At 39.1% G+C, this 16,223-nt stretch overlaps 3 protein-coding genes across 4 annotated transcripts; 2 read left to right on the top strand and 1 right to left on the bottom strand.

Moving 5' to 3' along the window:
- Nucleotides 1–5,440: 5,440 nt before the first annotated feature.
- Nucleotides 5,441–9,431, top strand: LOC135147865 (G-type lectin S-receptor-like serine/threonine-protein kinase At1g11410). Its single transcript, XM_064081880.1, has 7 exons — nt 5,441–6,879; nt 7,514–7,639; nt 7,725–7,945; nt 8,027–8,237; nt 8,319–8,556; nt 8,639–8,786; nt 8,920–9,431. The coding sequence occupies exons 1-7, from the start codon at nt 5,577–5,579 to the stop codon at nt 9,229–9,231; spliced, it is 2,559 nt and encodes an 852-aa protein (XP_063937950.1). The 5' UTR covers nt 5,441–5,576; the 3' UTR covers nt 9,232–9,431.
- Nucleotides 9,432–9,961: 530 nt separating this feature from the next.
- LOC108194783 (G-type lectin S-receptor-like serine/threonine-protein kinase At1g11410) lies at nt 9,962–13,415 on the top strand. 2 transcript variants are annotated; one of them, XM_064081881.1, is made up of 7 exons: nt 9,962–11,402; nt 11,570–11,695; nt 11,792–11,928; nt 11,999–12,209; nt 12,312–12,382; nt 12,480–12,549; nt 12,639–12,779. In XM_064081881.1, the coding sequence occupies exons 1-6, from the start codon at nt 10,106–10,108 to the stop codon at nt 12,537–12,539; spliced, it is 1,902 nt and encodes a 633-aa protein (XP_063937951.1). In that variant the 5' UTR covers nt 9,962–10,105; the 3' UTR covers nt 12,540–12,549; nt 12,639–12,779. The 2 variants fall into 2 exon arrangements, with proteins under 2 accessions (XP_063937951.1, XP_017217211.2); XM_017361722.2 differs by adding an exon at nt 12,906–13,415 and having other exon boundaries at nt 9,973–11,402; nt 12,312–12,549; nt 12,639–12,786.
- Nucleotides 13,416–14,837: 1,422 nt separating this feature from the next.
- Nucleotides 14,838–16,022, bottom strand: LOC108194197 (small ribosomal subunit protein mS79 (rPPR3b)). The gene has a single exon (XM_064082006.1). The coding sequence runs from the start codon at nt 16,020–16,022 to the stop codon at nt 14,838–14,840; it is 1,185 nt and encodes a 394-aa protein (XP_063938076.1).
- Nucleotides 16,023–16,223: the final 201 nt, after the last annotated feature.

A 16,223-nucleotide genomic window follows, 5' to 3' on the forward strand; every position in this document is an offset into this window, starting at 1 on the left:
TTTATCTTTCACATTAGGGCACACCTACTTTGTGTGATCGGATCGTTGTTTCCTAGTGGCAGCGGGAACTATGTGCAGCTAAGCCTTCTTCGGTTACTAGATGACCTGGAGAGCCTGGGTGGTTATAGTTGGGGTAGTGATGTTCTTTCCTACACATACAGGAAGATGTGTGATGCGAGCAGAGGAGTCAAAATCGACTTCACTGGGTATGCCACATTACTTCAGGTACGCATGAAAGTACCCTCTTTAATCCCATTACTGTCATTTAGTTTTAACAAATTGTCTTCCCATACAACTTGATGTGCAAATTTATGTACTTAAATACCAGGTGTGGATATACGAGCGGTTCCCTACGATAGCTCCACAGCACAGGTCTCAACCCCAGTTCACTTACCCACTTGCGCTTAGGTATGTAATATGCTACTCTTCTCATAAACACATTCAATTATTGCACATGCACTACTTCTCGTCTTTAATCTAAACATTTTGTTGTAGGTGGGTGGCTTCAGTTACCCGTACTCAGGTGCCGCACATGGGTGTGGAACAGTTTTTGTGGTGGCCGTATGCAGCTTTAGATGATGAGTTTCAGTCCGATCAGACATTGTACTTGCGGTGGACAGCTCCCACGCCTTTGATGTACATGGCATATGTCGAGTGGTGTTATACTGACAGGGTGACGAGGCAGTTTGGGTTCGTTCAGGACATACCCACATCCTCCCCACGTAGGAATCATCAGGAGTTGCACGACGTCGTCAACGAGTCCATTGACTGGCAGGGCGCCAGGGAGACATACATTCATTTTTGGGATACGTCCCTTGACCGAGCTATGACATCTCCTCCATTCATTTTGGGCAATGGTTGCTCTCCCACATACATGCCTTGGTACCTCCAGGTTACATGTAGATACATGGTTAACCCAATATTCTGGGGTAGAGCGGATGCTTTTCAGGGGACACAGGGCGCCACACAGTCATTGGTAAACAACTTTCTTATTAAGTTTTTTTACTGTCTTCCACAATTACTTTTGTTCTACTGCATATGTTATGTCATTTAGAATGTATTCTCGGCCTGACTTTTCTTTGCATGTTTATGTTTAGTAACAGGAGGAGTAGCTTCTAGAGGTGGACTCTGCCATTGACCCTGCTGCTCCCGATCTTAATCGGGCACAGAGTCTGCTACAGGGGGTGATTGCTCGTGTCAGGGGTCACCGAGGCCCTCCGACACGCAGAGGTCGGCGTCCTGTCACACCAGTTGAGCTGGAGCCTGGCACTTACTACACTCATGTGGCCAGATAGGGATGCACGGGGTCCTTCAGGGGCGGGGGAATGGCCCCGTTGGCCCGAGGTGGCAACTGAGACTGCAGGGGATGACTACGTAGGTGGTGAAAGTGGTTTTGCGGTGAATTTAGAGGATGACGAGGACACCTCTCCTACTGGTGGGCACACACAACTCCTCCACTTCAGGAGTCATACCACCAGTTTGCTGATCGAGATGTTTATCGTCCTGACATGTCATTCCTGGCCGATCAGTACACCACACCTCCGCTACAGGCCCCGGTCCCGTCATTTGGTAGCCCATCCTACTCTTTCAGCATGCTTCGTCTCCATTTCTGCAATTTCCACTGCCTGCGACCATTTGAGGTCACTTATTTTCTCAGAAAGTTTGTTGATGACCACAGTTGACCGGGTGTCTAGCCGCTCATCTAGCCATACTAAGTAACCACAACCACTAGCGCCGTTAGGACATTGCAACATCCGTCTACCAACGTCGGGACTGTTGTCATGACAAACTCTCTTAACAAGGACTTTGTCACAGTAGCACTTATCGACAGCAACGGAATCCATAAATGTTATAATGTGTTTGAGATAGTGATGAAGGTGAGATGATGAGGGAGGGACTTATTTATAGGTGAAAATGATAAGTCCATCAGTTTAAAATATTAAAAAATAAACAACTTAATACATAAGACTGGGTTCGTAAAGTGGGGAAGGACAATGTATTATTGTACGTACATAATAAGAAACACAACAACACATGCATGTTACTAGGACATGAACTTAAATCAACGTTCGTTTTTATTTTTTGAACAACCCTCCCCTTTCTTTTTTCCCTTCACAGATTTAAGGTCTTCATCATGCCTCTCCCTAATCCTCTCCTTTGCAAAGTGATGATCCCATATGAGGTCGCTCATCTCCTTAGCCATCTCAGTAAGCACTGCAGTAGCACGCGCCTCAAGTGGGTCATCGATCCAAAACATGTATCCGCACCCCTCTAGCCATAGTGAACACCGGGACATCATTCTTCCAGCATTAGGCCCAGTCCCTCGATAAGTACTATGAATGGCAAGCCTTTCACAGTAGCACGTATCCCCTTGAACAACCTCACCTATTGGATCCATGTAATTAAGATTTGTTTAAAAAGTGTGAACAAGTTTTCCACTATTTATAAGCCCAATTTCCCAAGTAGGCTCCCTTCATACAATTGTTTACTCACCAGATTACCATTATTGCGGAAGAAAATAATGGAATCTCTGTCATGGGTGCATTATAGGCTTCACATGGCTACAGTCTTGTAATCTAACCCCGAAGGAATCTATGCAGTTTCACATGGGTGCATTATAGGGTTCACATGGGTACACTTTCACATGGCTACAGTCTCCGAATTTCTGCAAAAAATAATTCACATAGGTGCATTATAGAATTCACATGAGTACAGTCTCCGAATCTCTGCCAGAAAGACCATGTCATTTACTTTTATCATGGTTATAGTAAAGGAATCTATGCAGTTTCACATGGACCGATTCAGACACCTTCACCACTATACTCAAGTAGCTTCACATGGCTACACTCCATGAAAGCTGTGCAACCCTAGCCTTCCAACTCAACTACTTCACATGCCTACAGTGGATTATTAGTCTATATGTACTCATGTTTATTGAAGGTGTCTACACTTACAACTTCAAACTTAAATCTTCTCATCACGAAATGTTCTCATCCTCTAGAATTTGGTTGCTACGACAAATGGATGACGACTACTATAGTTTGAGATACACCGATCCCAAAGAGTATTTCGCTGGAGTGCGGCGCGAGTGGGCATTCCGTCTTGAAGAATCGAATCAGTTGCGAAATGATCTGATTGGTCTTGGTGCAAAGCTCCCCGTCCGCGATTCTTTAGGCGTGTATCCGGCTCGTAACTTCAACGGTAGTTGGGGTGATTATCGCCGTTTGGTCATTGAAGCTGTGGGACTAATAAGGGAAGAGAACAACAGAATGTTGTTGCGTCGTTGTCGTTTCTACATGCTTAAGTTGGTAAAGGATTCGGCAGCTGCTAGCGGTAGAGAAATGACTTTTGAAGAAGAATGTCAACTTCTTCAAAATCCAAATTACTTGTCCGATGAGCCGATGTCCGATGAAGAGGCAACTGATGATGATGATTCCGAATAATATATTTTGTTCTTGCTTTTATTTCGATAAATCTAGTTGTTTGTACTTGCATTATATTTATTTCAATGAAATTGCACTTAGTAAGAGCATAAACACAACATTACAACATTATATTCATCACGGATGCTTTGCATACTCGTCAAAATTCGATTTCACAATATCTATCACTTTTGCATCGTATTCTGCCCAGCTCTCTTCCAACAATGCTACCATTTGCTCCTCCGTGATCTGTCCTCTCAAGAAAGAAGTATTTGTATCTCTATCTTTTTTGAAGTGATATTCTCGCAACGCCCTGCCTACTCCATACATAACCTCAGTGTCGGTCTCATCCTTGGTCGGCACCCAATGTCTGCCCTTTCTTTCTTCTCGATACTGCAACAACCGCATCTCCGCAACAAACTTCATCTTCATCGATGCCCTTTCCGCAGCAATTGAAAGCTCGCCTTTCGTTTGTTAATAAGCCCATTCTTCCATCCCCTCGTCTTCCTTTCTCGATCTTTTATGGTTCTCCATTCAGAGCTTCGTTTGTACGAGTCGATCTAGAATATGTGTGTATGTGTGAGAATGGCTAAAAACCTAATGGTATTTTATAGAAGCATATAGGTTACAAAAATTCACAATTTTATTACTAGTTATGTAATTACAACATTATTAATTAGATACTTACTAAAACTTGAATTACATATATATATATATATATATATATATATATATATATATATATATATATATATATATATATATATTTATTTATAATTAATTACCTTTTAAATTATAATTCAATATGAGCTTAAATATTTAAATATTACAATCTATAATATTATATTATATCATTACATAATATAATAATATAAAATATAATATCACAAATAATGTATAAGAATTATCCGATTAATGATTTTTTTTAAAAAAAAATATATCACAAATAATGTATAAGAATTATATGATTTTTTTATATTATATCATTATATAATATAATATTATAAAAATATAATAATATAAATAATATATAAGAATTTTCCGATTTTTGATTTTTTTTTTTAAAATAAGCCAGGGTCGCCCGTGTATAGGGCGACCCATATGGCAATAAAATGAAAAAGGGGTCGCCCTTCCAAAGGGCGTCCCGTGCTGTGGAAATGAAATGGTTTGGGTCACCATTTTTCGAATGAATTAGATTGGTTAGTTTTGAAAGCTCGAAAAAAAACTGGTTAGTTTTGAAAAGTGGTTGAACAAATTGGTTAGAAATGAAACGGAACCGAAAAACTCACTCTTCGCGCTTATAAGTGCTGAACAAGCATGTTCCAACGTGAAATTCATACTATCTGGTAAATGATCCAAGGAAAGGACAAATAATTAACAGATTACGACTCCTGCTAATCTTCTTCCTGCCAAACACCTTCTTTCTTTGTTGTTATAATCACATTATAAATATCATCACAACTTGTACATTGACTCTAACTGCGCTTGCGTGAAAATTAATAATATGGGAATTTTTAGATTTTGCTATTGAAAATGTTTCTACGAAAATTTCAAATTCATCAATTTATTTATTTCTTTTGAGTAATCTTACTTTGCACGAAAATTATATAAATATAACTGGATACATAAATTTTCATTAAATAAAATAATACCATGATCCAAAAAATACTTGCGCATTCTGTCATTTATAAAAAAAATTAATATTTATTACAGTGAGATATATGTAGTACACATGTCTTATAATTGAACAAAAAGGAAGATTAGTATTAATCAAAAAAATCATTAATATTTCCTCTTTATATCATCTTCTAATAAATTTTTCTATTCAATTTGAACAAGTTATTTTTACATGATTGTATATGCAATCGAATTTATTGGAGGTGTTGTTAAGAATAAATTCTTTAAATGATAAAATTATAAGTGATAAAAAAGAATATAATTAATTGGGAAACTGATTATAAAGAATATAATTAAAATATAAATGACAAAAATATAAAAGAAATTTGGACTTTCAAAATTTAAATCAACTTCGAATAAATGATGAACTAATAAGACTCGCATATCAGTTGATGAATAAATTATATATTGAAAAGTATATAAACAACCTATATCCATTCCTAAAGTTTATATTCTTTTTTAGTACCAGGCACACCAATGTTTCCCAATAAAAAGTCCCTAAAGTTTATTTTCATGCTCCTTTTTCTCGGAGCTTGCATTTCAACTAGCATCATCACCCTGGATAAGCCCCTCAGCGACGGCCATACACTGCTTTCCTCCGGACAAAATTTTGCACTGGGATTCTTTAGCCCCGGTAATAGTAGCCGGAGATATGTAGGCATCTGGTACAACAAAGTCTCTGTCCAAACACTCATCTGGGTTGCCAACAGGGATCATCCCATCACCAACAAATCTGCTGTTTTTTCACTTCACAAGACCGGAAATCTTGTCTTATCTTACACCCCAAACGCCCCTGTTTTATGGTCCACCAATATTTCGAACTTATCAGCTGCTGGTGAGTCCAGCTACTCAGCTGAGCTAATGGATACAGGAAATCTTGTGGTGTATAAGGATAATAACAAGAAGGATTTGTTATGGCAGAGCGCAGATTTTCCATCAGATGCTTTGATTTCCAATATGAAGATTGGAGTGGACCGGAGGTCCGGGCTCAACCGGTTCTTGACTGCATGGAAGTCCCCTGATGATCCTGGAAGCGGGTCGTATACAATTATGATTAATGCGAATGGTTCGGTTCCCCAGCTGTTTTTGTATAGGAATTGGGAGCCGGTATGGCGCGGAGGGCCTTGGAATGGATTAGGATGGAGCGGCGTGCCTGAAATGGCAGTCCTGGGATCCGCTAGATTTATATTCAATGTAAGTTATGTTGATAATGCTGAGGAGGTGTATCTTGTGGATTACTTGCGTAACAAGTCAGTTATATCGAGAATGATTGTTAATGAGTCCACTGGAACTCTTCAGAGGCTCACTTGGCAAGAGCATAAATGGGTTAATTTCTACTCAGCACCTAAGGATACATGTGATCTTTTTAGTCATTGTGGTCCTTATGGTGTTTGTAGCATCTTAAATGTGGGAGAGTATGAGTGTAATTGTCCTCCGGGATTCGAGCCAAAGTCGCGTCAGGACTGGTACTTGAGAGATGGCTCACAAGGTTGTGTTCGGAAACAGAAAGGCCAGATTTGTGGGAATGGGGAAGGGTTCGTGAAGCTGGAAAGGATGAAGCTGCCTGACACGTCTAAGGCGAGGCGCGACATGAGTTTGGGTATGAAAGCGTGTGAAGAGTTATGCTTGAGGAATTGCTCGTGTATGGGCTACTCCGCGGCTGATGTGCGTGATGGAGGTTCGAATGGGTGCATTACGTGGTACGGTGAACTGGTGGACTTGAGAGAGTTTTCGAGTGGTGGCCAGGACTTGTACATGCGATTAGATGCCGTTGAGTTAGGTATGGTTTCTGGAATTATTGGCTTAGTCTTTGATGATATTTATTAGACTTGTAGGTGTTAGTTGAGTTCATTTATTTGGCTCCACCTCTTTATGAAACAAATAATCAGTATAAGGCTCCTAGAGTCCCAGCACATACGTGACGATCAGGATTAATGAATGAAGCTAACTGATCCTGTATATAAGTTGAACATAGTGAACTGCTGGTAAAATAGCAATTTGGCAAGAAAGTCGCTTTATAGTGCAATCAGTCAATGAACTTAACACAGGCTGTTGGAACTTGGAACTGATACTGCTAGGACGATACACGCCATTGTAAAACCATTAGTTAGGTAATCCGTCATCCAAAGGGGATATCGTGTAAACACCAAGTAGACAAACTTGACTTGATCAGACATATTACTCTATTAATCCAATTACTCATTTTTCAAGAGTGGAAGTGAGTCGAACTGATTTTTGATTTTTAGAACACTGCTTAAAATAAGATTTTCTGTTTCTTTCTGTTAAAATTGTGTAAACATAAGATATACACTACATCTTTGTTTCATAGTCAGTGTATGCTGAATTGCTGATAAATTTAATGTCATCTAGTTTCAATTTCCTTAATCTGATAACGAGCTCTCCTTACATTACAGCTAAATATTCAAAGAAGAAAAAGAAATTTCCTGGCTTCCTCAAGATACTATTCATTGTGCTTCTGAGTGCTGCAGTTTTGGTTCTTCTTAGTATCGCGTATTGGTTAATGATGAAGAAAAACAGAGGTAACTGTATGATGAGTATGCCCTTTCTAATCCTTATGTAACCACATTTCACAAATTAAATGACCAATTTACTGACTTCATTCAGAAAAAGCTCGGAGAAAGCAGGAGGGAACAGGATTGTTTAGTAGTAATAGTCATAATCTCAGAATGTCTGTCAACGATTCTCCAAAGGGAGATCAGGTTGAAAATTTAGAGACAAGTACTGGTGACGTGAAATTTTACACTCTAAGCACTATTATAGCTGCAACTGGTAATTTCTCCCTTGCTCACAAAGTCGGAGAAGGTGGTTTTGGTTCTGTGTACAAGGTACTTTATAATGTAAATATTTCATCTATCAGATTTTTAGTAAATATGCACGAGTACATGTGGATAATGCTTGAGTTGCAGGGTAAACTAGAAAATGGCCAAGAAATTGCGGTGAAGAGATTGTCACACACATCAGGGCAAGGAATAGAGGAATTCAGAAATGAAGTCACATTGATAGCACGGCTTCAACACAGGAATCTTGTCAGACTTTTTGGATACTGCATTCAGAAAGATGAGAAAATGTTGATATATGAGTACTTGCCCAACAAGGGACTGGACTGTTTTCTTTTCGGTATGACTCAGCTTCATAGTTGATTTTAGTAAGCATATGTGAAGATGGCATGCTATACTAACAGGTGTTGATTTTGTTCAGATAAAGAAAAGAAGTGCATGCTAAACTGGGAAAAGCGGTTTGATATTATATTGGGCATAGCTAGGGGGATGGTATACCTTCATCACGATTCAAGACTGAGAATCATTCACAGGGATTTGAAAGCAAGTAATGTTTTACTTGATGCTCAAATGAACCCAAAGATATCTGACTTTGGGATGGCTCGAATCTTTGGAAATGATCAGATTGAAGAAACGACAAGGAGAGTAGTCGGAACATAGTATGTATCACTCTTTTTTTTTTCTGCTAAGCTCTAGTACGTAACTAAGCCCAAATATAACATGATACTTGTATGATTGCAGTGGTTACATGTCACCAGAGTACGCCATGGAAGGTCTATTTTCAATTAAATCCGATGTTTTCAGCTTTGGAATTCTACTCTTGGAGATCATAATGGGAAGAAAAAACAGTACCTACTATGCTGAAAACTCCGTTAACTTAATTGGACATGTGAGTATAATGCTAGCTTCCACACCTTTCAATCCATTCGTGAAGTACTTAAAAACCTTATGGCTTTACTATTACTACTAATGTTGCAGTTCATAACAAATTAATTGAGGGTCTTTCAAATCAATTCATTCAGGTTTGGGATCTTTGGAAAAAGTCAGAAGCCTTACAGATAGTTGATCCGTCACTAGGCACATCTGATGAACGTGATCCTGGAATTCACAGATGTATCCATATCGCTCTATTGTGCGTACAAGAATCTGCAACAGCAAGGCCAAGCATGTCGGAAGTAGTGTTTATGTTAAGCAATGAAATAAGTCTCCCACCTCCAGACCAGGCTGCATTCATTCTGAGAACATCTGATAAAGCTCTTACAAACACAAGTTCTAGCAGTTTAGGTGCTATTTCGGTAAATGACATCACAATAACTACGGTTGAAGGTCGCTGATCTCAAGGTATAAAGTTATGCGTTTAGGTACTGTTCTTCGTGGTTTCCTCTTTGCAGCTAGTAGATACTGAAGTTTTATTGAACAATGTTCGTGCAAACACATTTATATTATTGGACTGTTTGAGGATGTACTATTATAGTATGTCCCTGTGCTACAAAGTATTACCAAATATGCGACGTTTTTATTGTTAGTTTTTAAACTGAGCTGGAAACAATAGTGGCGTTTCAGTGAACTTCTGAGTTGCAAGCTCAGTGAAAGTTGCGTTGAGTCAAACTAATCTACTAAGCTCAGCTCTTGGATTCAACTAATTCTGTTCTACATGAAGATGAAGATGATGTTTTCTGAGCTTTGATTTTCCAGCAGACACTTAAGAGATCACACACTAGAAAATTGGTAGACATAAATATTTGAAATTCAGACTCAAAAACATCCAAAATGTCGATAATTTTAAGAAAATATATGATTAAATTTGGTAATATCCATTTCCTCCGATTAACTTTAGAGATATTGTCAAAAATCCAAACGAAAAACACCCAAAAATTTGAAAATATCGGTTGACTACTTCAAAGTTGCCCGAGTAATTTTGTTGAAACTGCTGATGGAATACTTGCAAACTTATTAATACAAATCTCACACCTATTCTGACACTACACTCTACATAGTGCATGTCTGCAGACACATAATCTCTGCCCCACAGTACCTTGGCCACTTGATGAGGCCATAAATTTGCTGATCAAAACAGTGTAATGCAAGTCTTACTATGACCATAATTAGAGCAACTTGCAGATCTTTCAGACTGGAGACTTGGTCTCACAGAATGGACTCCATAAATATAACAACGCAACAAAACAAAACACGTATCACGTATCAAGTATGATTTCCAAGATAAACTCCCGATTCTTCGTTTTTACATGCCTTCTCTTATCTTGCACTTCCACAAGCATCATCACTCCAGATAAGCCTCTTAGAGACGGCCATGTTATCGTGTCTGCACAAGAAAATTTCGCCCTGGGATTCTTTAGCCCGGGTAACAGTAGCAGCAGATATGTAGGTATTTGGTACAACAAAGTGTCAGTACAAACGGTGGTTTGGGTGGCTAACAGAGATAATCCTATTAAAACTAATTCGGGTGTTCTGTCGGTAGATGACAGGGGCGGTCTTGTTCTGTATGATGACAACCGAAAGCCACCTGTTTTCGTATGGTCGACTCATGTTTCGAATAAGTCATTCGTTGTAAGTTCAAATTACTCCGCGGAGCTCTTGGATTCAGGAAATTTGGTTGTGCGGCAAGATGATAAGGACAAAGATTTTTTGTGGCAGAGTTTTGATTATCCTACTGATACTCTACTTTCCAATATGAAGATTGGAGTGGATCGAAGGTCTGGTCTGAACCGCGTCCTGACATCCTGGAAGTCAGAAGATGATCCAGGGACAGGATCGTATTCACTTATGATTAATGACAATGGATCAATTGCCCAGATGATTTTGTACAGGAATCGGGAGCCGTTATGGCGCGGAGGACCTTGGAATGGACTCGGATGGACTGGTGTACCTGATATGACAGCTGATTTCATCTTCAATATAAGCTATGTTGACAATCCTGATGAGGTCTATTTGATTGATTATATTCGTAATGCTTCGATTATATCAAGAATGACGGTTAATGAGTCCATGGGGACGCTCCAACGACTCACCTGGCAGCAAGGCGACCGCAAGTGGTTTAACTTCTTTTCAGCGCCCAGGGACCAATGTGACATATTCAGTCACTGTGGTGCATTCGGTGATTGTAATGTCTACGATGCGGGTGTGTACGAGTGCAGATGTCCTCCAGGGTTCGAGCCAAAATCACCGCGGGACTGGAACTTAAGGGATGGGTCACAAGGTTGTGTTCGAAAGAGAGAAGGCCGAGTGTGTGGAAATGGAGAAGGATTCATCAAGTTGGGTAAGATGAAGCTACCGGACACTACTAAAGCAAGGCTAGAAAAGAAGTTGGGTTTAAAAGGTTGTGAGGACTTGTGCTTGAAGAATTGCTCGTGTATGGGCTACTCGGCGGCTGATATACGTGGAGGATCAAATGGATGCATTACATGGTACGATAAACTGGTAGACTTGAGAGAGTTTTCAGGTGGAGGGCAGGATTTCTACTTGCGTGTGGATGCTGTGGAGTTAGGTATGTTGTTTTAATCTTAGTATTTATTGATCCTTGTTGTTGGTTGAAATATACCATCCACCTACATTAGTCCTCCGCTGATTCAGAGAATCACTGGGATACTGTTGGAGCACTGTTTTACGTTAACATTGTTCTCACTCTGATAAGCAGTTCCTTTTATATTACAGCTAACTATTTGAAGAAGCCGAAGAGATTCCCAGGCTTCCTCAAGATTCTACTTTTTGTGCTTCTGAGTGCTTCAGTTTTGGTTCTGCTCAGTCTCGCTTATTGGTTAATCATGAAGAAACAGAGAGGTAACTGCACTGTGAGCGTATTTTGGTTATATTCTTGTTAATCAATCTCATTTCATCAAGGCTTTTCGTTAGCAATATTAACTATCCCCTCCCCAGATGGAGAAGAGGTTAATGAACTAGGCACAAGTACTATTGATGTCAAGTTCTATCCTCTGAGCACTATATTAGCTGCAACTGAGAATTTCTCCCTTGCTCACAAAGTCGGAGAAGGTGGTTTTGGCACTGTGTATAAGGTACTGGACACTTTCCTTTCAACTGTCAGAAAAATGAGTATATGAATAATGCTCAGATATCACGTTGCAGGGTACACTTGATAATGGACAAGAAATTGCGGTGAAAAGATTATCAAACACGTCGGGGCAAGGGATCGAGGAATTTAGGAATGAGGTAACGCTGATAGCAAGGCTTCAACACCGGAATCTTGTCACGCTCTTTGGATTCTGCGTTCAGAAAGAAGAGAAAATGCTGATATACGAGTACTTGTCGAACAAGGGCTTAGATGGCTTTCTATTCGGTACAACTCAATCCCTAGAGTTTAATATAGTAGTAGGCATATTCGCATTAGATAGCGAGTTATGATAATTTCATTGCCCTCATTGTGTTGCTGCATTTTCAGATAATGAAAAAAGATACATGCTAGACTGGAAAAGACGGTTTGATATCACTTTGGGCATCGCTCGAGGGATGGTATATCTTCATCACGATTCAAGATTAAAAATCATTCACAGAGATTTAAAAGCAAGTAATGTTTTACTAGATGCTCACTTGAATCCAAAAATATCAGACTTCGGAATGGCTAGGATATTTGGAAGCGATCAAAATGAAGAAACAACGAGGAGAGTAGTCGGAACATAGTATGTAAATTTTTTACCTATACTTATAAGTACGTTGAATGGAGGAGATTGAACCTTACCACTCTAACACGATCCTTGTATGATTGTAGCGGTTATATGTCGCCAGAGTACGCAATGGAAGGTCTTTTTTCGATAAAATCAGATGTTTTCAGCTTCGGAATTCTACTCTTGGAAATCATTCTGGGAAGAAAGAACAGCACTTACTATGCTGAAAACGCCGTTAATTTAGTAGGACATGTAAGTAACTAACCTTTCTACATTCCATTGAATTATTGGTTAATGCCAGTTTTAACAGTTTTCAGTCCATACACTACTAGTCCTAGGAAATGAACTAAGGTCCTGTAAATATATCTTAGGTTTGGGATATGTGGGGGAAATCAAGAGCCATGGAACTAGTTGATCAGTCGCTTGGTAATGATCCCGAAATTCTCAGATGTATCCAGATCGGGCTATTATGCGTGCAAGAATCCGCCACAGCAAGACCAAGCATGTCAGAAGTAGTGTTTATGTTATGCAGTGACATACATCTTCCTCCACCAGGCCAGGCTGCATTTATTTTCAGAACTGAAAATTTTGGTCCTGCAAACACGGGATCTGAGAGTGTTGGAGCACTCTCTGTTAATGAGCTCACAATTAGTATGGTTCAAGGTCGCTAAATCCAACGATGAAGTGAACAAGTTATGTAGTTTCCGACTAAGAGCTGTCGCAGTAATGTTTCGAATGTAAAGTTAGGATTTGATGTGAATGCATATATGTGCTCTCAGTATATCTAATGTGTGCGCCTGTTAGATAGGCAATGAGTATGCACATATAAATACAGTTTCAGATCACAATTTGAATTCAAAAGGATTCAAATTGTTGTAGTATCTAATCCAACAAGGTACCGAATCTTATAAGGTTTCACAAGTCATAACAATTTCAGTCTGCAACAACTAGCTACAATGTGTAGACTTCAAGGTTATCACGGCGCCAAGTCGAGACTCGGCGCCCGGGTACCTTGAAATCGACTAGTCAACAAGTCGCCTGACTAGTCATAAAAAGTCGACAAGTCATTCATATACGTAATTTTACTAAATTTAATAAATATAATATAGTTGAATAGAAATCAGTTATAGTTTGAATCAAAAGTAAAAGATAATAAGCAACAACGAGATGCACAGGACGTAAAAAATTGTTAGTTCACATCTAAAGTGAAGCCTGACATTAAGGAAATAATAATGTGAAGTTGAAATGATACAAAAATTAGGGATATTCTGATATGATATGTTGAAAATGATACAAAGATTACGTAGCCGGAACAGATATTCGGGGCCTACACATTGACGACAAGTCTATTAGTCGGACCTCATATAACCGCCCAAAGCCTTATCTTTCTCTTCAGAACATAATCACATAAGATTTTGTCTAAAATACCTTACTTCTGAAGTTTCTGGACAGACTAGGTACCGGATCAGGTCGGGTAAAACTCATAAGTCGCCAGACTAAATAAGTCGATGCTCGACTTTTTCTATAAAACAGTGACTAGTCATCGACTTGATAACAATGGTAGACTTATTTCTAAGTTATTTTGTCTAAACATGCTTAGCTATTGATGACTGCAATCAGCATTGGCGATAATTATCTACCATATAATTCGCAAAATGTACGGAATATACAGAGCGTATACCTAAAGTAAAGGCTATTAGCTGATTACTACCCAATATATAACATGAATACTAAGCGAACAATCCTTCATAATATGCAACATGAACAGCAACAGAAACCTTCCCTTTACAACCATTTCAATTAAGCGGTGCGAAAATGTCAAAGAGAAACTAATTTTTCCTTTACAACCATTTCAATAAAGGGCAGCAAAAATATCAGAGACGAACTACCTGATTCATATTCGTAGTTATATTTATATGATAATGAATATGAAGGCAAAATCTAATTATGAACCCAGCTGCTAAAGTTTCACTAGGAGCTACACAAGAACTTAGAATATGCCTCAAAATTTTAAATTAGATATACCATTACCTACCAAAGAGTTTTAAACACACAACAATGCATACATCGTCAAATTTCAACACCACAGGTTCAATCAAGATATATAGGGTGAGTCCATAACTCAAGAAATCAAGGGAACTGCAAAAATTCAAATTAGCTTGTCAAAAAATGAAACTGATTATCAAGAAAACAAAGGAAAAAAGATAACGGAAAAGAAGCTAGCTTGGTAATCTTAATATATTGTACGATATACCATGATGCAAAGCAGTAGTTAATAGCATCAAAATTATTGTACTAGTCGACTACGCAACTGGAAGTTTCAGGTTCTTGTTGTAGTAATGAAGATAATTAGTCAAAGCTATAAGATCCTTCGCCTCGTCAATCTTCGACTCCTTGACCAGTTTATCAACCACATCCTGCAGTACTTTTACATTAACAATGCATTTCCACTTGACAGAATCCTTAGCCAGCTTGACAGCATAATCAAGGTCACCTTTCTCACACACAAATGGGAGAACCATTTTAATTATCCGACGATCAGGACGAACCATATCTAGTGATAGCTTCTCATACCACTTCTTTGTCTCTTCTAAATTTCCTTTTCCACAAAAACCTTTGATGAGCAAATAATAGCTAAGTCTATCGGGTTTTATATCTCTACTCCTCATTTTATCAAATGCTATAACAGCTTCTTCAATCTGATCGGTCTCAATCAAATAATTAATCTTTGGGTCATAACTCCTTACAGTCGGAGCAATATTTTTGCTTTCCATTATCGACCACAACTTCTCAGCTTCAACTATCTTCTTATCCCGATACAACCCGACCAGCAGAGTATTAAATGTGACCGAATCCGGTTGAAACCCATTACTCTCCATCTTCTCAATCACTCCTAAAGCCAAATCCAACGAACCCGACTGACAATACGAACGCGCAAGTATATTATACGAAACAAGATCAACCTCAAAACCATACTTCTCAGGTAACTCCCTGAACAGCTGCTCAGTCATGTCAAATTTCCTAGCATACACACAAGCAGCAAGAAGGCCATTAAAAGACCTACAACTCTTCTCAGACATTTCATCAAACAGTTGGAGTGCCTTATCAAACATACCGCCTCGTCCATAACTAGCCATGAGTCTAGTCCTATACACTTCATCATCATCATTACCATCTCTTAGTGGCTCCTGTTGCTGCACAGCTTGTTCGATGAGTGAGTGCTGATTGGCAGCAGCGAGTCGACGGACATAATTGTTGACCCTGTATATACGAAACTTGTCGGATGAGGAAGCAATCTTAAGTTTTTCTGCAAGCCGTTTGAATTTCTTGGGGGGTTGAGTTGAGGAAGGCTCTGGGGTTTTAGCGGGGGGTTTGGAGGACTCTGAGGTGGGCTTTGGAGGCTTAGGAGAGGAGGTGGGTTTGGGTGGCTTGTTGGCGGCGCTTGATCGGAAGAGATTGCTGAGTTTGCTCATTGAGGAGGAAGACATTGCTGAGGGGTTTTCTCAAATCACTAGTTCATTTTGATTTTTCCGCTTCATTTAGTTAAAACTACAGAATTTATCAGAAGAAAAATGTCAGGGGCGGTTTGGTCAGAAACAATCGGTTTCATCCGATTTATTATTGTTTGTTTTATGAAAACTGTTATTTTTTTGGGTTTTTTTGCCATGAGTTTATTCCATATCTCTTCA

This window comes from Daucus carota, chromosome 7, assembly GCF_001625215.2.
Source record: "Daucus carota subsp. sativus chromosome 7, DH1 v3.0, whole genome shotgun sequence".
Classification (NCBI taxonomy): Eukaryota; Viridiplantae; Streptophyta; class Magnoliopsida; order Apiales; family Apiaceae; genus Daucus; species Daucus carota.